General features: G+C 33.6%; 1 protein-coding gene and 2 long non-coding RNA genes across 5 annotated transcripts; 2 read left to right on the forward strand and 1 right to left on the reverse strand.

The window, feature by feature from the left end:
• Positions 1 to 459: 459 nt before the first annotated feature.
• On the reverse strand, positions 460 to 20,609 carry POU1F1 (POU class 1 homeobox 1). 3 transcript variants are annotated; one of them, XM_082392459.1, is made up of 7 exons: positions 20,069 to 20,609; positions 19,039 to 19,464; positions 16,050 to 16,121; positions 8,682 to 8,906; positions 6,128 to 6,292; positions 5,334 to 5,394; positions 460 to 4,475 (listed from the first exon to the last, which is right to left on the reverse strand). In XM_082392459.1, the coding sequence occupies exons 2-7, from the start codon at positions 19,178 to 19,180 to the stop codon at positions 4,265 to 4,267; spliced, it is 876 nt and encodes a 291-aa protein (XP_082248585.1). In that variant the 5' UTR covers positions 19,181 to 19,464; positions 20,069 to 20,609; the 3' UTR covers positions 460 to 4,264. The 3 variants fall into 3 exon arrangements, with proteins under 3 accessions (XP_082248585.1, XP_082248584.1, XP_082248586.1); XM_082392458.1 differs by having other exon boundaries at positions 19,039 to 20,609; XM_082392460.1 differs by having other exon boundaries at positions 16,050 to 16,199; positions 19,039 to 20,609.
• LOC309628920 lies at positions 8,902 to 15,168 on the forward strand. Its single transcript, XR_014244784.1, has 2 exons — positions 8,902 to 13,295; positions 13,575 to 15,168. It is a non-coding gene; the product is annotated as an uncharacterized lncRNA (long non-coding RNA).
• LOC309628916 lies at positions 19,004 to 23,148 on the forward strand. The gene is made up of 2 exons (XR_014244780.1): positions 19,004 to 19,074; positions 20,602 to 23,148. It is a non-coding gene; the product is annotated as an uncharacterized lncRNA (long non-coding RNA).
• The last annotated feature ends 480 nt before the right edge of the window (positions 23,149 to 23,628 follow it).

Genomic DNA, 23,628 nt, shown 5'->3' on the forward strand with positions numbered 1-23,628 from the left:
CTACATTTATAAAGTGCTCTAGTGGCAGTTTTCACGAACAGTCACTATAAATTTGTAATGTTACGCTATCCTTTGCTAAAAATAAAACTTCCTTTTAGACCCTTAAGATTAGGAAACAAGGATTCTTACACACTGAGTTTAATGAAAATACTGATTTTTTTTTTTTAAAGTTGATTTCCCTCATTTCCTACTTCTGGCAAAAGGATTTCTTTAACAGCTGTAGTCAAACAAAAGTTTGCCAGCAGAAAGAGAGCAGAGGAGTATAGCAATTTCTCTGTTACTGAAAGGGATGCAGCCCAATGTCATATCCTATTACTGGGTGTGAAAGTCATGGATGGAGGAGATTGCTGAGTCTCAGAGAAGTAGAATGTGGTACAGAAATGTCAATACTCATCTTAGAAAACATAAAATGACCATCTGTCGGATGACTGTGTTGCACAGACTGTACTCTGTGCTCTGAGAGGAGCACCTGGTCATGGCAGGGATAGTGGAAATGGGCTCAGGAAATTAACACAACATTGAAAATCAACTATACTTCAATAAAATAAATTTTAAAAATAATTTTAAAAAGATAGTGACCTTGTAGACCAGAGTGGGGAATCTAGTAGCCTGTGAGCTTTATGTTATTTGACCTGCACAGTGATGTGTATTTTATTCTTTGTAATGAATGCCTTTAGGAGAAGCCTGCCCTTGCCCCTTGGCCACATGTGCATTCCTTACTAGCCCAGTAGCGACGCTTCTGGCCTGATCCCACTGGGCCCAATTTAAACATGCACCCCCATTTCAGACACTGCCATGTTAAAACAGTGTATGTGCAGATCTGAAAAGAGACCTGTGATGACCTTCTCCTTTGATGCCATTACTCTACATGAATAGGGTTTTGCAGCTACAAAAAAATAGATCACCTTTCCAGTTTCCTTTCTGTAGAAGCTGAGTCCCGTAAAGGTATTTAAGACCATTCCTGTAACTTAGTTCCTTCAAGAGTCAATTGGATTGAAGCCTGAGTATCCTGAAGTCTGATGTGAGGTACCCTGCTACTGGAACAGCACACACACTTCCTCCTCCCCCACACGCCATCCTCCTAAGAACCTGAAGACGTGCTACACGTGTGCGCGCGCACACACACACACATACACACACACACACACACCCCCCTCTGTCCCCAACCACTGAAAAGTTTTCCTTTAAATAAATACTTCCACCATTAGATATGGAAAGGTAAATTACATGAATGAGTTTCTCAACCACCTCTACAGGGTAAAATTGAGTATACCAATAGGTAAGTGACAAACAGAACTTTCCATTTTAGTGGAACTCTACTGAATTCCTGAAGATTTACCACAGAAGAGCTCACAAAAAATGAGATGGAAAGGCTGTGTGGCTAAAGTCAGCTTTTGACGTTTATTCCCAAATGTATGAACACATAGATACTGCACAGCAAATCACATTTGTCATTTGTTTAATTGCAGTTTAGGATTCTAACTAACATTATTTTCTATTTTTTTTAAAAAGGCCAGTATCTGTTAAAATTCTATCTCAATATAGTTAGAAAATATAGTCTCAAAACTCATTTATACAAATGAGTTTATAGCAAATACCAGTGCATTTACAACCAATGAATAGCTAAATAACTAAGGAATTGCTATTTCAATATTAAGTATTGATTCAAAATATTTTTAGGGAGAAAAATTGGTTTCCAATGCTAATTGTATCTAAAGTTGCAAAGAATGACCTTTAAAATGAATGTCTGATCATATGATCTAAACATACATCTGTAATGATGACTAAGCATGTACACATGCTTGTTTTTGCTATATAATGTCAGATTAAACATTCCCAGCAGTTTCATATTTTAAGTGCAAAAAGTCTGGATTTTAAGTGCAAAAACTATTCTAGATTTATATTGCATTACATTTGCTCCTATTTGCAAGTTTCAAAGGCATGCATATATGTATTTTTAGGTGTGTATATATGTATGTACATTTTGCCCTGCCTTTTGCAAACTAAAGAATCACTTCCCCAACTAATGTATGCTTTAAGCAGGTGAATTATCAAGAGAAAGTACTTATAAATCCACATAGCTGAAAAATTTGGAATTTACTCTCAAATAAGAAAAGCCTTATATATATATAGTAAATATTAAATATATAGTTAAATATATATATTATTTAACACCTCCTGGGTGCTAGATGTGTCCTTAAGCATGGATGATCAGGCCACTGAAAACTAGTTTTTTTAAATTATTATTATTGTGGTATAGTTGTTTTACAATGTTGTGTTAGTTTCTACCATGCAGCGACACAAAGTAGAGTTCCCTGTGCTATACAGCAGGTTCTCATTAGTTATCTATTTTATACATATCAGTGTATATATGTCAATCCCATGAAAACTAATTTTTTTTGTTGTTCATGATATATCAAAGTTTCTAGCCATCCAATTAATGCTGATTATGTGTGCACAGACATACATAATCTACATAGATTATGACCTGTATAATGCTTGGTCTTTATTAATATTACAAAAAGCAAGAGACAGGACAGTGTAGTTTAGTAAGCATTCTAAATAATAAAAATTTAGTCTAATTCCCATTTTTGTTACATAAAATAAGTTAAACATTGCCAGCAGATTGACATTCAAAATGCAAAACAAAGTCATTATTTGATAGTGCTATCACATTACAGTCTACTTCTGCCTACAAGTTTTAAAGAAGTGCATTCTTTTTTTAAATTGAAGTATAGTTGATTTACAATATTATGTTAATTTCAGGTGTACAACATAGCGATTCAATATTTTTACAGATTATACTCCATTTAAAGTTATTATAAAATAGTGGCTATATTCCCTGTGCTGTACAGTGCACATTCTTATAAATTAAATATGTCCCTTACGGTACAACTCTCTGAATTGAAAAGCTCAATATAGCAAACTTTTTTATTAATAATAAATCATATTCTAACCAATTACATAAAAAATGATCATCTTTTCTGATAGGACCCCAGATGATTTTCTAGGTTGTGAGATTTCAAAAATAAGTTATGTTATTAAATTAGACTCCCTTCAAGTTCGTAGCCATTGTTAAGAGCACAGCCCTTTGTTCATTTAACAAAGACTGCATGCCCATTGTGAGCATAGGCTTTCCCAGACCCTGGAAAAATAACAGCAAACAAGCCAGACATCTTCCTTGCATTTTTACAGCTTACAGAAATAGCAGTGTGGGGCTCAAGAATCAATAAAGCATATTTTCTAAAGCTAAACATCAAAAAAGCTAATGTCTGGGAAGAATAAAAAGAACATAAATTAATATTTCTACAAATTTCTTTTGAAACACTTCTTTGGGCTCTATGCCCTAAATGTTAACTTCAAAGGTGTCACTTCTAAGATTTATTCCTAAATGCAATAATAAAATTCAAAGGCCCCTGTGGTTCTTAAGTGCAAAACTTTTAGTTCAGGACTTCCCTGGTGGCGCAGTCGTTAAGAATCCGCCTGCCAACGCAGGGGACATGGGTTCGAGCCCTGGTCCGGGAAGATCCCACATGCCGCGGAGCAACTAAGCCCGTGCGCCACAACTACTGAGCCTACGCTCTAGAGCCCGCAAGCCACAACTACCTAGCCCACGTGCCACAACTACTGAAGCCTGTGCACCTAGAGCCCGTGCTCTGCAACAAGTGAAACCACTGCAACGAGAAGCCCGCTCACCTAACTAGAGAAAGCCCGCACACAGCAACAAAGACCCAATGCAGCCAAAAATAAATAAATAAATAATAAAATAACTTTATAAAAAAAAAAAGTTTAGTTCAAACAAACTATTAGAGCTGATGGTAAGCAGGACATCAGTTAAGGAATTTTCTAATTGGATCTTCTCTGGTGATATTCTTTACGTGACATTACTGACTAAAATATTAAAAAGCAGATACACAGCCTTTGGAAAAGGAACCTTTAAACTAAAAGACCACTCCCCTGTGTATGTGTGTGTGTGTGTGTGTGTGTGTTTGTGTGTGTAAAGAGAGGGAGAGATATATTGAGAGAGAGAATCACTGTTTTATTCCTATTAGTCTCTGGCTTAAAAAGTACAATGTGGCTTCTGAGAATAATTCATCAATATAATTTAAATTGTCATATTTATTTTTAAAGTAGAAAAGAAAAGCTTCTGCAAAAGTTACTGATATGATTTTTTTGAAGCTAACCAAAAAACGAATTTTTAGTTTGGCTGAAGAAGAGAAAGGAATGAAAAATAGAAAAACTGGCTATTACACAACAGGAAATCTTATCTGCATTCAAGATGCTCCTTAGAAATAGTAAATAAACTCTGATTCAGACTTGTTTTCACCCGTTTTTCTCTCTGCCTTCGGTTGCAAAACCAAACCCTCACTACTTCTTTCTCCAAGTTCAGTTCTTCAGCCATCCGCAAGATCTCTTGAGAGGAAGGTTTATTCTGTTCTCCAAAGTGTCTCTCCAGAGCGTCTTTAGCAGCAATACTGGGAGGTGGGGAGTTGACAGGAGAGAAAGGGAGATAGTATATTTTTAGGGATGTTTTCGGCAGATCAAAACTGTTAGGTTGAATTTCCTAAATATTAACATAAAAAGGAAATTTAAAGACTCCGGAAACACCTTCAAAGCTCTTCAACAAAGATAAATGTGCAGTTTGTTGATCATTTGGATGCTTGCTAGTCTTCCGTAGGCTACCTATAGAGTCACAGGAAGAAATAAGTAGGGGGACCCAGACATTCTGTTTATCCCACTTTGTGCCACAAGAGGGCACTGACTTACTGAGAAGGAAATAATTCTGTGGGCATTTCTAAATGTCTCCCAGAAATCATTTATTTACAATAAATGAAATGAACCCACTAAAACAAAAACTGTATTTTAGCAATTCCTCTGTGAGCCTCATGGAAATTACAAAAAGATCAATGAACAATCTTTCTGGCTTGAAATGCAAGGAGTTACCTTGAACTTTATGCAGCTAAAATACTGATGACTAGTTTTGTTATTTGTAATAACAAAGATACCATACTGCCAGAGCAAGACTTATGTCTAAAAGGACAATAGAAATGGTCACTCTGTTTAGAAGTGATTGTCCAGTTTCTGTTTTATCCAAAACTTGCAGAGTAAAATTGTTCTTGAATCAAACAATACATATTTTTCATCAAATTTTAAATTTCCAGCTCTATCTCACCAGTAATTTATTAAATGTTATGCTTTTTCACCTATCTTATTTTCTCAATTGACTCTATTCATTTTTATGTTATATTGAACCTATATTATGCTTAAATGCTCATTCCATTTGTAAAATATCTTTTTCTTCTCCAGTAACTCTTAATATCTCAAAAGTATACCTGATAGTTGTTCTCCGTTTCCTTTTTCTTTCATTTGCACCCACTTTCTCATTGTATAAAGCTGTGATGGGGAAAAGATGAATAATTCCAAAAACAAAGTAAGTCTTTTTATTTTAACTATCAGATTTGGATTTAAATTTTCTTTATAAAACAATGCAAAATAAAATTACCATACATTTTTGTTTTAAAGTTTTGCGATCTACATCATTTTAGATTACAAGCCCTAGATTAAAATGTTAACACAGAAATAAATATTAACTTTGCGAAAACAATTGTGTTTAAATCCTATCCCTACTTTTAGTTGGAACACTTGCTCTGAATGCTCTCAAACCTTGCTCTTTATCCAGCCTTGACATTAATATAATTAATATAATTTTATCACAATAAATTGCTCATCTAGCAATTGCTTGTGTGTGCAACTGCTCTGGCTACACTTATATTAGGTTATAAAAATGATTCATGTATAATTACTACAGTATATAGCCCAGAGGCAAAACAATCTGGCTGTGTTAAAAAGAATCATTTTACCACTTCACACCTATGCCATATTGTCTAGAGGCTTTCCTTATACAGTTTATTCTCTCACAATTTACATTCTCAGTAAACTTATTTCTATACTCGCACTGGCCTTGCTTTTTTTAGTGTGATGAAACAAGATATTTATTTTTCTTGTCAAAGAGAAAAAGCAAACCCAAACCAAACTTCAAGCCTCTCACTTTAGCATTAATCCAACCAAGGGAAGGCATTGTTTTCAGGTTAGAACATCACTGAGTCTCCAGAAACAACTTTTGTACCTCCTACTTGCTCGGCTTCCTCCAGCCATTTGGATAATATTGCTTTCAGTTTGCATGCATTTTTGAAGCTGAGCTGCAAGTTTTCAAATCGGCAGATAGTTGTTTGACTGAATTCAGAGCCATGCACAGCTGCCAGGGCTTCCCCAACATTTGTTTGGGTGTATCCTGTGAAAAAACAACAGAGGCCATTAACTTCAGTTTTTCAAGAAACATTCATTTTGGTCCATTATTGTACAAATTTGTGTATCTTTGTCAACTATTAATTACCACTTTTAACCATATATTTGTTGGCAACTTAGAATAACAGTAAGGTTCAGTGTAGAATTGTTCAGTATTTCAAAAAAAAATTCCTTTTAGTTAATAAATTACTTTTTTAGAAGTCAAAAGAGTTCAGGTAGGAACATCTGCCATTCATAATATTTAGCCAGATTGGTTAGATGTGTCATAAACACTTTAGAAGACTTTTAAAAATTCTCTTTTAATCATTATTATTAAACATCTGATGATATATACTCAGAATCTATAGTATATTAAATATAATGCATAAAATACATGGTGATATATCATAAATATTTCTATCTCAACTTTAAGAGTGAAAAATTCAACATGTTGAAGATAAAACTAAGAGTTGTGTTTACTTTCCCTAAAACTAAGAATTGTGTTTACTTTCCCTAAAAACATGTTTATTATGAGACTTTGATCACACAATATTTTATGTATACCTCCAAGCATATTTATGATATCATTCAGTAATGCTTCTATCTCCAGGCAAAAAAGTTCTCATAGATTGTCTCAAACATTTTTAGAATACAAGTTGATATAAGCCATCAATATAGAACTTGAAACATTCACAGCAATATAAATAGCAAATTGAAAATGAATGTTATAAAGATGCCTATTGCTGTGTTTATGACAAATAGTTACTACATATTAATTCAGGGCCTAAGGCTATATACCTGTATGCATAAAATGATTACATATGATGCCCATCAATAAATATCATTAAAAATTACCAGTGGCTCATTTCACAAATGCAAAAGTTTGCACCATCATTTCAATCCATTAAAAAATACATTTCATGCATTAAAATCAAGGTTAATTATTATGGTTATTTACATTAAAAACACTTTTCAATAGAAAGTGAGCAAAGGCTATGAACAGACAGTTCACAGAAAAGGAATTACAAATGACTGTCAAACACATGAAAGAACATTTCACTCTTCACTCATAATAAGAGAAATTCAAAATGAAACTACCATGAGGCACCACTTTGACCTATCTGATTTGCAAAGATCCAAAAGATTTAATAGCATCTTTTTCCTTCAACAACTATTTTTTTATTCTATGTGCCAGTCACTGTTCTAAGTGCTGAGGATATGCCCCTAAGGAGAAAACAAAAAAGAAATAAATAAACAAAAAACAAAGTACAAAAAACTCCTGCCTTCATGGAGCTCATATTCTGAAGGGTGGCAAAAGAGACACCCATGGTGGTAGTAAAATTTGGTACAACTTCCACAGAGACCAATTTGACATCTATCGAGATTACAAACACACATACTCTTTGATCAAGAAATTTTGCTTTGGGCTTTCCTGGTGGCGCAGTGGTTGAGAATCTGCCTGCTAATGCAGGGGACACGGGTTCGCGCCCTGGCCTGGGAAGATCCCACATGCCACGGAGCAACTAGGCCCGTGAGCCACAACTACTGAGCCTGCGCGTCTGGAGCCTGTGCTCCGCAACAAAAGAGGCCACAATAGTGAGAGGCCCGCGCACCGCGATGAAGAGTAGCCCCCGCTTGCCGCAACTACAGGAAGCCCTAGCACAGAAACGAAGACCCAACATAGTAATCAATCAATCAATAAATAAATCTTTAAAAAAAAAAAAAAAAAAGAAAAGAAATTTTGCTTTTAACACTTTCCCTTCACATGTATTTATATAGGTGCAAAATGACATTTATGAAGTTAATTATTGTGGTATTGTTTTCAGTAGCATAAGATTGAAGGCCATATAAATTCCATCAGCAGGAGACTGGTAGTATATTCATAAAATGGAAATTGGCAGATGCATTACAGAAAGCTCTCTAAAAAACTAATATTGAAAGCTCTCCAAAACAAATAGTTAAGTGAAAAAAAATCTGTATGAAGAAATATATGTATCTGCTTATATGTATATGCATAAAATATCTCTGGAAGGCCACATAACACTGATAAACAGGAAAAACAAGCAGAAGGGATAGATTTCACTTATACTTTTTTAGCCTTTGAATCATACAAAGGTATCTCTTCAAATAAAATATAGGTAAAAAAGGCACTTCAAAACTTATCTCTGAAAAAGAGTACCATTAATTTAGAAATCTATGTATTTTGGCTACTAAGAATTTACAGGGAAATGAAGGTTTTTGTAGGTTTGTCATCATTCGAGTAACTTACATCCACAGTAGAGATGTAGAATGAGAACTGTCTTGGACTTTTGAGCAGAGTGTCAGAGACTGAACAGTAACAGAGTAAGAATTTGCAGAGCAGGTTGTGTGCCCCACTGCTCATAACAAGCACATACCTAGTTTAATTCTTCTCACTTTAAATTCATTGGCAAACTTTTCAAGTTCTCGGATTTCTGGAGAATCCATGTCTATTGGCTCTTCAGCCAACTTGCTTTTCCGCCTGAGCTCCTGCTTGAAATCAGCGGCTGTGAGGTCCTCTGCCAGGAGAGGCTGGTGCATGGGAGGAAAGCCATGACTCAAGGTGTGGTCGGGAAACTTATAAAGACAAGGGGCTAAGCTCCCTGTAACAGCAAGAAAAGGAAAGGACCGTTTGTAATTATCCCCCATTTCTATACATGCAAGAGTTTGGCCCATAAGATTATTCTGTGACAGCCAGTCTCAATTCTGAAAGGTTACCTGACATTCAGTCTTCTGAAATAGAAGAGTAGCTTAGTATAAATGCAATGATTTATTTTCCACCTTCCTGGAAGCAGCAAAAACAAAGATAATGCAAAGCCAAAGGAAAGAAGCAGGGTCTTACAAATAATTAAAATAGAAATAAGCAAATTTCACAGAAGTGTGAGTTTTCCATCATTTTTTTCTCTTAAAAGACATCTATTCCTGGGAATCTGAGGTTCAACTTTAACCAGAATGTACATATTCATCTCTGTTTTCTTAATTCATTGAACAAATAATCTATGATGTTTGTTATAATCAAGCCACGTGGTTAAGGGCTATGCTGGGAAGTTTTCGTAGGATTGAAAAATTGATTTTACATTATTAAGAAACCCCACTGTTTTTTCAGTAAATGCTTAATTTAGTAAGGTCAGGTAAAAAGAAAATTACGAGAACACAAAATACATTAATATGTTTAAATAGATTCGACGTTAACAAGAGACAGACATTAACAAAAAGTAATTTTTGAAGTTCTATTAAAAAGTTAGCAACAAGAGTTCTTGAAAAGTATAAAATATAATGGAATCACTTCCTGACAATTATTTAGGAAGCAAAAATAAGTGGCAAGGAAGGGTGCAGTTCTAGATATGATAGGTAATCACCCATAAATGATGAAGCATTGAATCCATTTAGTGAGTTAAATAAATCACAGAAAACTAAAAGATTTAATTTTTTAATTGCTTCTAGATTTCATTCTTCATTTGGAAAGAAGAGTCTGCCTCAGTCGTGGAGCGTGGGTGAGAGGATGGTATAAGCCAAATTCCCACACATTTTATTTCTGTTTTCTTCATCAGTACTTTACATTTTTATTCATAGAGGTTTAACTTTAATTTATATTAAATGACACCTGTATAACCAAGACATTTTGATGTAAATAAAATATGCAATAATTAATAATCTTTCTTGTGAGTACAAATAAGTATTTAAACTAAAAATAAATGACTACAGAATACCTGCAGTAATCATTCTTAGAAACTCACTGAAAAAATACATCGAGTTTATGCTACCTATAAGTTCTCTATAAATACATTCACAAGTCAGACATGAGTAATAGTGTATTTTGCCAGAATATATAAAGCTTACGTTAATATAGCAACACGTAATGAGCAAAGAATAGTGTAAGTCAGCAAATTGTTGGCTTATATTATTTACATGAGAATATGTAATTATATAGTGTACCCTTATCCAGTAGACTATATTACTTTTCTGAAGCAAAATACACATACAAGTGAGAAATTAAACAAAACAGCAAAAAATAAATTTAGCCGTTTCACAGATGTAAAAAATATACAAAAGAAACTATTCCTGTCTAGAGCAATTAATGTTACTTCTAAAAATCAAAATTATCCAGTTTTATTTTTTTTAAATATCAATTTTTAATTTATTACATAACTCAATTTGTTAATGTTTATTACCTTTGGGGTTCATTTTTAGCTTTCTATTAGTTTTAGATTTCTGCTAGTTGAAGTAAAAGACTAATATATAAAAAAGAAAACTGATCACTTTTATTTTAACATTTACTTAATATTTATCTCAAGACTTCTTTTGCTTTGCTTTCAGAGTTGAATCTTACACATATGAAAAACTCTTCACTTCTTTCATCATTCAGAAAGAGCAAATGCCACTTAATACACTTAATGATGAAATACTCTGAGAAACAGTAAAAACAGAGAGACAAATCAGGCTGCTGTTTTATTTTGCATATTTAATGTATTTTAAGGCACTTTGGATAACTCATGTAATCTGTGTCAAATTATTTTTATTTCACATAAGTAATTTGTTGCATATCGTTTACATGAGATGCAGAAAGGTCTGAATTTGTTAGCAATCTTGATCACTCTTTTCAATTTTTCTTGCTGATAATAGTCGTACTGCTACAAATCTCCGTGCTGTGTTCATTTTACATTTGTCATCTTCTTATCCTTATATAAACAAATGAAGTAGAAAAGATATGTATTTTTTACCCGCAATTTAAAATTTGAATAAAAACAAGTTAAATAACTCTCCTTGGGTGCTATGATGAATTCACTACACAGTTGAAACTAGAAGTGAAGTCCAATGAACATTGCAGTAAACCAAATCAAAATAATCAGTTCATTTTTCAGGTAGTCTGTACTCAGGGAAATCAAATGACTTTAAAGATTTCTGCATCTTAAACATATTTGGCTACATTAAACAAACGCTTTCAGACAAAAGTATTATATTTATTTAATAAAATATTGGAAGTGTGCCATCTCTATTTCTGGAAAATTTTAAAGCTAGTTTATACATTATAAATACTCTGGAGAAATGCACATTTAGCAAATAAATTTGAACATGAGTCCATAAAAAGTACACAGGAAATACCATGTTCAAAAGTCTGGCATCCAGAGGAAAAAGGAAAGCACAATGTGTGACATGCTTTTATTTTTTGTTAATTGAAAGTATCCACAATTATCTGCAAGGACATGGTTTTCCTGGAACTAACCTTAAACAGAAATTCATGACAGTCACAAGCACAGCCAAACAACCTGTGGTTTCTATCATATGAACCTATATTTGGGGAAAAATGGGGAGTGATTGGTATGGTATACATGACAAGATATTTAAAATTTTTTTCTAAAGCCTGGATTATTGAAAAGTCAGGTTGGGGAGGAGGAGAATAAGATGCAGTGAGTCGTGTCCAGCAGAAGTTTCATGAACCATTTCCAAAACATTGCTAAAGCAAAATTGTCTATAAGCCTAGAACAAGCGCACACCTAAATAGCTTGGAAGTGTTTGTACATTCTTTACAGCCCAAGATGTATTTTCACACTGCAGATTAATCCACCACAGCCTTTCTGAACTGCTCTGCATGTACTTCTGGGTGGCGGAGGAGGGAGAGGAACAGAGGTGAGTCTTTTAAAGTAGGTGACGGGGAGGCCATGGTCTTGCCTTGGGACCTGGCTCAAGGTTCTGTGATACAGGGCAGGGGGCTCTTCTGCATCATGGGGCTCAGCCAGATGCTAACTGACAACATCTCTGAGGTTATAAAGCTTTAAAAGAACAAACAGGGGAAGCAGAGGGACACGGTGAAATACTCCCACCTTGCTGTAGACATGCACAGCAAAGTGCATTTGAATAGTTCCATGTCTTTTTTTTTTTTGTCCTCATGCATGACAACGTGAAACAAATCATAAATTTGAATTGTGATTTTTTTTCTCTTTTGTGCATTTGTACATCCTATTCAGGTACAACAGGGTCCTCTGCCTGGTTTTATAAATTACGTTGATTTGGAGCATAGGCATGCCTGTTTATTTAAATATTGCCTGTGGCTGCTTTACAATCACCGAGTTGTGTAGTTGAGACAGAGGCTACAAAATTTAGGGAAAATACATAGTGTCAGTGCTACTGAAAGTCCTTTCATGATCCAGAGGCAAAAGATGGTCAGAATTACTCCTTCCCTTAGTGTCAACACAACCAGAATAAGTTAGGGAAATGTAAGACTAAATAAAACAAAAAAAGACAGAAATGAAACAGAAAAAAAAAAAAAAAAAGACAAGAATGAAGAGATGGGCTCCAAAGTAGACTATTTCTCTATGTCACTGTCACACAGATTTCTGTTACCCTTTGCCTTAGCCCAGGTGGAAAGGGCACTTGCAGCCATACTAATCTTTTCTCTTATTATCCACTTCTCATAAGAAAAGAACATCCATCTTCTTGATTAATTCCCCAATATCAGCTATTTTGCTTTCCTGATAAAATTAATTTTTAAGCAAAGACTCTTACAGCACATCTTGGGTGGCCATTATGTCATAACCTTGCTGGATTTAGCAATCATTACCATGTAGCTGATTTGCCCAGTTTCCACAGGACAGTGGACAAAGTACGCAGCTCATTAAGCTTGTTTTCTAACTTTGACCCAGCTTTAGAAACTGGAGAACAGACACAATGTCAGATACCCAGGAATCAGAGTTTTGAAGAGTTTTTGTTGTTATTTTGTTTTCTTTTGTGTTTTTCCAGAAGAGATTTTTGAATAGCATTTATAATTCCCTGTTTCCTATTATCTATACTGTAGGCTGTTGAATTATCTAAGTTCTCAGGAGAAAGGAGACAGAAGAAGAAATTTAACTGAGAATGTATCTGAAGAGAAGATCAAGGAGAAAGCCAGGTTGAGTTGGTACAAAGTTGCCACAACTCAACTCTGATAGACCTGTGGTACCCACTGCAACTTGGATATGAAGAGACTGACACTTGGAGATGCTGACTTGAGCAAGGTTTGTCATTAGCTCCTGGTGTGGCTAATTCATTTCATCCAATCAGTCATTCTCTTTGGTATGCCCACACCTGGGCTATGAAGCACAGGGGATACATCTGATCATTAGAGTCCTCCCTACCAACCTTAACAAAATATTTAGCTATAGCTCTTGTCTTCTGATGGGTTATTAATTTAATGAAATGCTCAAACTAAATGTAAGCAGCAGAGTACAGTGACAAAATAACCATATTCAAATAAAGCCAATTTCACACCCTTTGAAATATTGTTCTTTCTGCAGCTTCACTTTTATATGGAGTATGTGACAATGAATCTGTCTTTGTTGTTGATGATTAGACGCTTCTGTGGATCGTGTGGAAGCAGCTGATTTGATGAACGCCTTGAGACTTCTCAGAAAATTCAAATGACATTGCCAGGTTTCTCTTGTGTTTTTTATACCTTTTCTGAATTCCTGAATACTTCTGAAATCTTGTGTTTTACAACTCAATTGGTGTAGCTTCTATGGGGATGACGGCAGAAAGGTTCAGATTCTCTGCGATTTAATCGGCCATGATGCAAAGGCTAATTACCAAATATATGTCAAAATAGTGACATTGTAACAAATTATAAAGCACACCACATTTTAATGATATCCCTCTCAAAAAATATTCAAATATAATCTCTATGCTTGCTATGGTGAATTTTTCTTTCAGTGACAAAATATATTTAATTTTGGTTTAAGACTACAGCAATACCTCCAAATCTTAGGGCAATTTTTCTCGTGATTGTCACTAACCCAGGCTTTGAATCATTTTAAAGGGCTTTTCCAGGGGTCTCTCCTTTTCAGCTTTTAATGAGGAAGAGAGTTTGCTGAGCCTTCCAGGGAAACTTGTACCAGCACAATCTGAGCTGCCTGTGGACTCCCAGTGTGAACCTGGGCCTGTTCTCTCCAATCCTGGAAATTGGAAGGGTGTTAGATTTCTCAGGTCAGCTGTGAACTCCGCAGACACTGGCCTAGATCTGGTGAGAGGGAGGTGGTAGCAAAAACAGTCTAAAAGTATTTGGTCTGTGGCTGGTTTTATCTTTGTGCCAACCTCAATCCATTCCTGCCACTTGCTGGGTATAGAGGGCGCCTATAGTTGTACTGGGGTTCCTGGGACTTACTGTGAAGGAAGAGCAAGGCCTTTTTCCTCCAAGAAAGGGCAGCACGTGGCCATGAGCTTGTTATTTCCAGTCTCCATAATCAAAATGTGGTGGAGGCCACAGAAAGCATTCTGCCTGCACCTCTAGTGGCTAAATGCATATTATTCTATTTTATAATGAAAGTAGTTCATCATCGAGGGCTGTTCTCATTAACCGTGAATACTGATTAACTACTACGTATATGAATCATAAATGATCTGTTTTCAAAGAGGAAGAAAAAATATGGCTTTCTTTATTTCTTACTTATTAAAGAGAGACATTAGGATTTACAGGTAACCATTAAGAACATCAGTTTTCATTTTATATAAAGGTGAGGATACTAGTTTATTCAGAATGCTGCCTAATAGAAGGTAAAAGAAGCTAATTTGTTCTGGAATATTTTATTTTAAAGTTTTAATGTTTTATTGAGTCAAAAAGAGAAATTCTGAGAAATTAAAGGTTGGTGAACTAAATTCTTTGTTCAATTTTATTTCAAATGTATAAGCATAAATCCATATTTGATTTTTTATTACCTACTCTGGATAACAAAACACAAGATTTCCCTAATATGTGATTTCTCTATCCAGAGTTTCTCAATATCACACAAGTGTGCACACACACACACACACTCACATTCTCCCATAGATCCTTGGTAGTTTATTGTTACCCACAGTATTTCTCTCCCTGTTGCAGAAATAAATATAAAAGATTAAGGGATACCCAAAAAAACTTCTGTGCCCAGCAAAATTGTTTCTATGGCCATATCCTAAAATTAAGTCATAAATTTTGTAATGAGTGGATCTCTTAGGTCATATTTTCTTTTCCTTAAGAAATGTGCTATCAATATCTTCATGCAAGTGTCAATAAACAAGTAGTTTATCTTGATCTAGTGATGCTTTACTTATCCAAAGGGAAAAAAGATATGTAACTTCAACTATTTCAATCTCATCTAAGACTCAGAAGCATCTCAGACAGGGCTGCCGAAGACTCAACTATTGCTAAAGCAGCTGCAAATCACTCTTAGCCTTCAATGTCTTATTTATCTTTATGGACCAAATGGCCAGAAGAAATATTGTGATGAGGAAGATGCTCTGTAAGTTGGTCCATCTGCTTTGGTAGCCACGTAAGGTTACTGAGCACTTGAAATATGCCTAGTGCCACTGAGGAACTGAATTTTAAATTTGACCTTATTTTATTTACATATTTTATTTAATTTACATCTAAATTTAAATAGACACATAAGGCTCGCGGCTACCTTATTATTACGTAGGCAAGCCCACTAATGGCATAAACAAGTGACAATGAGCAGTTTGGCAGTAGAGAATTAAAATAAAAATCATACAAAGCAAACACAAGAGTTAAGAAGCATAGCAGTTCAGAGGTGTGTAGAATAGGGGCAATCAGGTATAACTATTATGGTCTCTGAAGACATTACAGATCAGAGAACATTTCAATAAGCGGTGGTTTTACCAGCATTTCCAAGGTTAAGAGATCTGAAATTCATGATATACTCTGGTCAAGATTCCCTCAGACCCAGGAAATCCATCCAAGTGTCCCCAAACTCAATCTTATATGTAAAGACAATTTTTCTTACCTGCCATCACTCCATAGGTCGATGACTGGTTTCCATAATGACAGGAAGGAACAGAATAATGAAGTCCTGTTGCTGTGGTTCCCAATGTTGTCACCAAGAAATATGTGCACAAACATTTAGGAGTTTGGATCAAAGACAAAATAGACGGGACTGGTAAGAAAATGTACGAGTATTCAAGACACATTCGTTTCATTTCAAAAGTACACGTTTAAGCTATTCTTAAAGTTATATGCCAATAATTTGTTCTCATTTGGGGGCGGTTCTCTGATGAGTAGGTTAAAACTAGGGGTTGAAATTTGTCTCAAATAATGAGATCATGAATCATCAAAGTGGACTAGAACCTTCATTAATTATATCCTGTGCTCTGTGTTGGGGTGATTGACCAGTTTGAAACTTGGCTAATTGGAAGTAGCCGAATTCTCGCAGGTTCCACCCAATATAGACATTGCAAAGAACTGACGAGAGGATAGTTTCTTAAAATTCTTGTATAACATAGTATAATACAGTGGTCTTTTTCTGGAGCAATGAATACAGAAATCAACTCCTGATCAGTCTTTACTTCTGCTTATTCACCTAACAAATTGTTTCCATCAAAGAGGAAATGGCAGAGTCACTAGCCTTTTATTGGATATAATAATAAAAACCCCACTAAGTTCAGAGGCTTATGAAAAGCCTGCGACAATGTACAATGTATTTAGGCTGGTGTTGAAATCATGAGGTTGTACGTTTTCTTCAGGCACACAATTAATTCAACAATTCTAATGATGAAGCTGGTCAAAAAATAAGTTCATTGATTGTTGAGTAACTTGAGGTTTATAAAGGTTGAACCTAGCATATAAACTTAACCTCATTTATAAATAGTTATAGGTTTCATTGAATTAATGTGTATGTTGAAAGTATTATAAATTAGAATTACTAAACTTTTATCAAGCTTTAAACATGAATCACAGTGGACTACTGACAATAAAATCACTAGCCAACGTTTTCTTATGTATTTTATTTTCTCTTTTTTTTCATGATATCCTGAATGTAGTGGTGGATTTTCATAAATAAAATTGTATCTTCTTGAATAATATGAGATATTATAAAGAATAGATTTAGAATCCTTTGAAAATATATGGTCTACCAATTAAAGACAAAATTTCTTCGGAAGGTAAAACATATTTTCTCTAACTATAACTCAATTTTTAATACTTTAAAATATCTGCATAAATTTTCATTTTACAACTGACACAGAGAACTGAAGTCATTTTACTTTAAAATGATTACTGTGCATTCCAAAATTAAACAAATGAACATGAAACGTATTCAATATCTAAGTGCTCTTCTCATTATAATCACTATTTTTAATTCCTTACTTAGACAATTAGATGTATATGATTACAATTTGATGGAAAAATTATAAAAATCAATGTTATTGTTATTTAAAACACGTTAGGTCACTTTTCTGATTATGAATTTTTTTACTTCCAAGGTTTAAATACCTTTTGTTTGTCTGATTTGGGGAAGTAGTGTAAAAGGGTAGGCTAACTTACTAAGTACATTATTTATTTATTTTTAAATTATTTATTTATACATTATTATTTATAATTATTTATGAATTAGCTATAAATAATATTTATAAATTATATATAAATTATTTATTTATACATTATTTGCTTATTTTTAAATAAATAAATAGGGTTTTGACCTAAACTCACTTAATTTTAACCTCAATTCCAAATTTTACTTTTATTCTAGCCAAATACTATCCACACACAGTAGATTAAGCAAACAATGCATTATCCTTCTCATCACCAACCTATATAAATGCCTATAATGTAAAATATACAATTAGCTATGTGATAATTGTTTAAATTTATTTATACCACACCTCTTTGATAAAAATACTTTATTACATTTTCCAAAAAATATGTTTGAGGATATTTTCATTAGTACATTTTAAATTAAATTCTGAGAATCTTTAGTAGATAAAGAAATCACTACATTAATAATTTTCCCAAAGTCTAAATATATGATCTCTAGATACTTTAAAATTCAGCTGAAGATTAATGCCAAACTTACCTATAAGTTTGAAAGCTGCTTAATTATAACAAAAGATAAGGCTAAAATACTTTAAATCAGCATATAAATGTATCAACTCAAATTTTGATTTTTAAATGTATAAAATTTAGTTCATATTTAGATTGCTTTTAAAACAAGTGGAAAGTGCTGTTAAACAGAAGACATTTACTCAAGACTGTTTATAAATCAACTTCAAAACACTTTGTTACTGCATAAAAAATGGACACATTAACAAAATATACTTATTTGCTTGGTTGTGTTTGAGACAGATATATTTGAATTCTCAAGTTTAATTTTCATTTAAGAAAGTTATATAAGAAAATATAAAAACTTTGAAGTCTCTTCAGAACTCAATTTTGAGAAAATTCAACTCAGTCTATGGGCTCTAAATATTATATTGCCTCTAGATTTGATTTCTGAGTTTTTAATTATGCTAAAAATGTAAGTGTATTTAAACACCTAATTATTTTATTCTTTGAAACCCATTGTTGTTGGTATTGGGAATCATTCAGTTGTGTTTCCTGTGAGGTGTATGACTGTTTTTAGACATGGTAGTAAATGTAATCTAAAAACCAAATAAATCTCTTAGATAAAGAAATAACACCTTTTAAATTATTTTACACTATTTCTCTAGCTTTGCTCTTTATCCATACATGTCTACATAAAAATGGTTTTCAGACTCACTGTTTACTTATATAGAAAACAGATCTCTTCTATAATAAAACCAACAATAATAGAAATTACTACACTTACTAATATTTCTTGAAAATTTTCTTAGGCATTTTGACCTCTTCGATATCCTGAATATTTAACTTAACACCAATGAAAATAAAAGAAGCAATGAGATTCTAAACTAACAAGATTCAAAGCGTCCACCCTGACATTTTAGGCCCAGCCACACGTAGATGGTTATTGGAGTCAGTACCTGTGGACATCACGTTGGTGGCGTGGTTGGAGACAGGTAGGCACTCGGCAGCGCTGTGATGCATTATCAGAGGCAGAGTTGCAGAAGACTCAGAATTCAGAGGTATAAAGGTATCAGCCGAAGTAAAAGGTTGGCAACTCATCCCCACAAAAGAGCAGAAAAATGAGGAGAAGTGCTGCTCCTCAAGTCAGAGTTTTATTATATCACCATCTCAAAGGGCCGTTTCAAATCTCACTACCTGCATATATACATCAGGGAGGCTCTGAGCACCGGGAGGGCGCGTGCTGGTATTTATACTGCAGGGAAATCCCTTTATACATGTTAATCGTCTTTTCCCAGGGGTATTGCTTCGTCAATCTGGACAGTCTTCCTTCTTACCCAAACATAATCCATGCCCAAGAGGGGAAGCTGGTTCTTGGGTACAGACTGAAGGCAAAGGAGAAATGTGAAACTTTATTTGACAACTTCAGTAATTCAGACCTTTTAGAAAGGAATCAAGAACTTAAAAAAAAAAAAAAAGTGTCCCTCAAAGAAATAACACTACAATGATTTGAAAAACACTAGGTGTATTTTTGCTACTAACAAAATGATAAATTTATACATATGAGATTTTTTCTTTTTTTTCATAACCTCATTAAATCTGAAAAATAACAAAACAAGAGAAGTACACGCTACATAATTTTAAGAAGCAGAATTTTTAAGTTTAAATTGAAAGAAGCATAAAAGACTAAATGTGAGAATGAATATATTGCCAACTAGTGATTCACACTCAATATAATTCTGAAAAACTATAAAAACAATTGAATTTTTACTATATCACAAATAGAAAATGATAAAATATTAAATAAAATTGTAGTAATTTGTAGAGAAGATGAACATTAGTGATAGTATCTCTCCCTTGGTTTCAATTTATTCAACAAGAACATACACTTAGTGAGCTCTTACTAGATGTCAACACTATTCTAGTCACTTTCTACAGTTATGTCAGCAAATGTCACATCTTTGTGAGATCTGTACCATTCCCACTAACCTTGATTGTGCCAGAGCCTCTGATCTTTGCCATTCCGCTCCAGAACCTGCACTGGGTGCAAACTTTCCACACAAAATATATTGACATTATAAGACTATGAAAAAATAATATACTTTAAACAATTGATTCAAAGATGATTATCAGTATAATGATTTCACAATGATCATGATCTCTACATATAAATGAATGAATGCAATACTGTCTTTATCATGTATACTAGGGATAATATAGGGACCAGAAGTAACCTGACAGGCATAGATATTACTGACATAAGCAAGGACTTATACTCCATTAGATATTTTTGAAATTATATATTATAGAATATTTACCTTGGAATTGGTTGCTTTGTGCTAAATTTAATGTTGATATTGATGAGAATACACTTTCCGAAACTTGAAATTTGAACGCTTGTCATTAACCAGTTAATATTTTGTAGAAAAAAACATGCTATAAGGTTGCCCAAATCATTAGATATTGCCTGAAAATATTTATTGTAAAAATGACATATTTTCCATTCTGAATTCTCTTTGAAGCTCCATTAGTCTTCTCTAATGAGAGAAGAAGGTTACAGGTAATCAAAAGTATTTATTTTACTTTTGCAGAATTCTTGTAATTTTCAGACTTCACATATACAAAAAAGAATTTTTTGATGTGTTTATAAAGAATTTTTTTATAAAGAGATTTGCTAAGAAAATTAAATTAAAAGTTTATAGGGCATCAAATAATTTTAAAAATAAACTAAATGATATTTAGAGAGAATAGCACTTGAAAATTGCCCCTAATAATTTTGCTATAGTTTGAGTCATTGGAATATGTCAGTAAAGTATATCAACCAAATGATAAAGAGGAGCACTGTAAAATTTGCCTGGAACAGCAACAAAGAACTTCACCAGTATTTGCCATCTAAAATTCTAAAATTGCAATTTTAGACATAATTTCCTTAATAATGGTTTAAAAAATGTTAACTAATTTTGCTGTGAAGTGGAAACCAGACTGTTATAGTTAAAATTGTGTAAAGCCAGGAAGTAGATGTTCCCATTATAATCTTTACTTAGCACTGTAAATTATTAATTTATCAGATTTTTAAATCAGCTTTTGTACACAGTTTTGCTTTTGCATAGTATTGAACTATATTACTCTATTACAATTTAGCCGTTTATTGTTGGGTGTTTGTATTGCTTTTTGCTTTTCACTTTTATAAATAACAATGCAATTAACTCTTTGTCCAAAATGTTTTTTTTACACAATGCATTTTTACAATTTATCTATAGGATTGTTTTGAATATCCCTCCTTATGATGGGTTCTTAGAAGTGGGATTATGAGTTTGCCTTATGATATTTTTAAAGTTCTTGAAAACATTCTTAAATTGCTTTAAAAACGAAGGACTTTTTTTTTAGAGCAGTTTTAGGTTCACAGCAAAACTGAGCAGAAAGTACTAAGAGTTCCTATATGTACTCTGCTCCGACACATGCACGGTCCACCTCACATCTGCACCAGAGTGATACATTTGTTACAATTAATGAAACTGCAATGATACATCATTATCATCCAAAGTCCACGGTTTACATTAGAGTTCACTCCTGTGTATTCAACTTGCTTGAACAAATGTTTAATGACCTGTATCAACTATTGTAGTATCATACAGGATAGTTTCACTGCTCTAAAAATTCCCCTTGCTCTGCCTATTCATTCTCCCCTTCCTCCTAACCCCTGGCACCATTGATCTTTAGACTGTCTCCATAGTTTTGCCTTTTCCAGAATGCCATGTGGTTGGAATCATACAGTATGTAGCTTTTTCACATTGGCTTCTTTCACTTGGTAATATGCATGTAAGTTTCCCCCAGATCTTTTTTGGGTTTGGTAGCTCCTTTCTTTTTAGCTCTGAATAATATTGCATTGTTTGGATGTACCACAGTTCATCCATTCACCTACTGAAGGACATCTTGTTACTTCCAAGTTTTGGCGATTTTGAATAAGGCTGGTGTATACACCTGTGTGCAAGATTTTGTGTGGACATAAGTTTTCAGCTCTTTAGGATAAATACCAAGGAGCAAGATTGCTGGATTGTATAGTAAGAATATGTTTAGTTTTGTAAGAAACTGACAAACTGTTTTCCAAAGTGGCTGTACTATTTTGTATTCTCACCAGCAGTGAATGAGAGTGCATGTTGCTTCCACGTCCTCCTCAGCATTTAGTGTTGTCAGTATTTTGGATTGTGATCATTCTAGTAGGTATGCAGTAGTATTTCATTGTTTTCTTAATTTACTATTCCCTGATGGCATGTGATGTTGAGCATCTCTTCATATTTATTTGCCATCTGTATATCTTCTTCAGTAAAATGTTCAGATCGTTTGTCCATTTTTAAATTGGGTTGCTGTTTGTTCTTATTGTTGAATTTTAAGGGTTCTTTGTATATTTTGGATAACAATCCATTATCAGATATGTCATTGGCAAATATTTTTTCCCAGTCTGTGGCTTGTCTTCCAAGTTTCTTTTTCAAACAATTTGTTCTATTATGATTTGGTTTCAAATACCAGGAACAAGTTGAGCAAAAAATAATTGTTTATTATTAGGTGATACAGAGGATTCTTGGATCTCACAGAGGTCAGGCCATAGGGAGGGACTGAATAGGAAATGAAAGCCATCTGCCACATCTCTCTGACTCTCCTATCTCCCTTACTCTGTGTCTCTCACTTTTTAACTCTCTACAACACAACCTAGGTTGAGTCCATCTATGGCCACTTCACAGATCTCCAGATCACACCTTAAGCTTTTAACCAGAGAGATTATTTTGCCATTTCTCAGTCTACATTTATGAGAGAAACATTCTGATTGGCCATGGCTTTTGTTGTGTTCCAGAAGCACAACATGGTTCCCTGTGTCCACATTTGTGAATGGATTGGGTTGCACTGGAAGCGCTCAGGCATTTGTAGACAATGAGGGATGGATTGCTACCTGGGAAGACACCCTTAAAATGTGACTGATGCTGTTCTGCAATTTCATAATAGCCTCAGTAGAGTAAAACTTACATTTTTGTTGCTTTCTCAATGGTATTAATAAACTAAATTTTAAACACTTAGCTCTATTAGTCACTTAAGACAATAGCATTTTATTAATTTAATTTGCATTTTTATTGCTAATATGCTATATTTTCATATTTATATTAGCTATATGTATTTATTGTTTTGTTAATAACAGATGTTATGTTTTGCCTTTTTACTTAATATTGATTTTTATTATCAATTTGTATGTGTTTTTTAAATATATTAAAACATTAATTTTAATTGTCATTGTTTCATTTTCATTGTTTCCATCATTTAATGATTAAATTTTTTAAAATTTCTTGTTTGTCTTTTAAATTTATATTGGATATTGACATATATAATTTTTTGTGCATGAACTAAGTATGTTGATGTTTTCCTTTGTGCATTTCTTAATGATTTTAAGTTTTAAAATTCTCTTTTGTCTAGAGGTTTTTTGTTTTTGTTGTTTTTTGTTATTTTGGAGCCTTAAAAAATTCCTCTTAACATTTTAAGCTGGCGTATGCATTATGTTTCTA

The sequence above is a fragment of the Balaenoptera borealis genome (assembly GCF_965194805.1).
Source record: "Balaenoptera borealis genome assembly, chromosome: 5".
NCBI lineage: Eukaryota > Metazoa > Chordata > Mammalia > Artiodactyla > Balaenopteridae > Balaenoptera > Balaenoptera borealis.

Bases quoted from the DNA above. Each gene is read 5' to 3' on its own strand.
- POU1F1 (XM_082392460.1), bottom strand. From the start codon at position 19,180: ATGAGTTGCCAACCTTTTACTTCGGCTGATACCTTTATACCTCTGAAT. The intron at 8,907-16,049 runs GTAAGAAAAATT...TTGCTGTTACAG, and splicing joins GACCTATGGAGTGATGGCAG to GGAGCTTAGCCCCTTGTCTT. The intron at 5,395-6,127 runs GTACAAAAGTTG...TCCCCATCACAG, and splicing joins GGAAGCCGAGCAAGTAGGAG to CTTTATACAATGAGAAAGTG.